Below are 685 nucleotides of genomic sequence, written 5' to 3'. Positions count from 1 at the left end.
AATATATTTCCGAAGTCTCCGGGAAGATTTGAAGTGCTAACGGTTAAATAGCTAACTTGTCTGACGATAGTTCGCTTCAAGCTAACACTGAACAAACATCAAGTTCTTTATGTCAGGGGTCAAATCTACAGATAAATAATCCACTGTCGATGCCTCCACGGTAACAACAAACCAAAACAAGGACTCGGCCTCCAGGAAAACTTTTACTAGAGGCGGTATCTGTCCCAGCTCCTGGTCGGACATGGAAGCCTGAGCTCGCCGAGCTAACGTTAGCTCCGGGAGTTAGCCGTTACTCACACACTCGGACTCAACGTCGCTCTTCGCCTCGGGGCGGGCCACTGTCGCCTCCGCCGGGTCGGGATCCCTCCCTCGGCTCTTGGTCGCCGGGGACCCCGATCTCCCGCTGTCCGAACCCGAACCGGACTCGTCGTCGTCCTCGCTGTCCTGGGACGCGCGCCTCCTCCTTCGCCGCCGGTCCGCCATCTTACAGCTCGAATGGTTGGAACCGGAAAGAGGCAAAGAATTGTGGGTGGTGAAGTTCTTCTTCGTTAGTGTTTTAAAAGCGGCATCAGACGACTTCTTTTTATTTACCGCCATCTCCTGGAATTTTAATCTTAAACATACTTTTTAATGTGTTTTTAACAGATGAACAGATGAACAGGACAAACACGCCAAACAAGAGACA

General features: G+C 50.9%; 1 protein-coding gene across 1 annotated transcript in view; it reads right to left on the bottom strand.

Moving 5' to 3' along the window:
• Window positions 1-519, bottom strand: part of casc3 (casc3 exon junction complex subunit) — a 15,207-nt gene extending 14,688 nt beyond the window's left edge. Inside the window, exon 1 of the mRNA XM_023403310.2 lies at window positions 298-519. Coding sequence (XP_023259078.1) covers window positions 298-483 — 186 coding nt within the window. The 5' untranslated portion in view covers window positions 484-519. The remainder of the gene's footprint in view (window positions 1-297) is intronic.
• Window positions 520-685: the final 166 nt, after the last annotated feature.

Source organism: Seriola lalandi, unplaced genomic scaffold (genome assembly GCF_002814215.2).
Source record: "Seriola lalandi dorsalis isolate HSWRI2012SDOR001 ecotype SW California unplaced genomic scaffold, Sedor1 jcf7180002054116, whole genome shotgun sequence".
NCBI lineage: Eukaryota > Metazoa > Chordata > Actinopteri > Carangiformes > Carangidae > Seriola > Seriola lalandi.
This window is presented reverse-complemented; position numbering and strand designations above follow the sequence as displayed.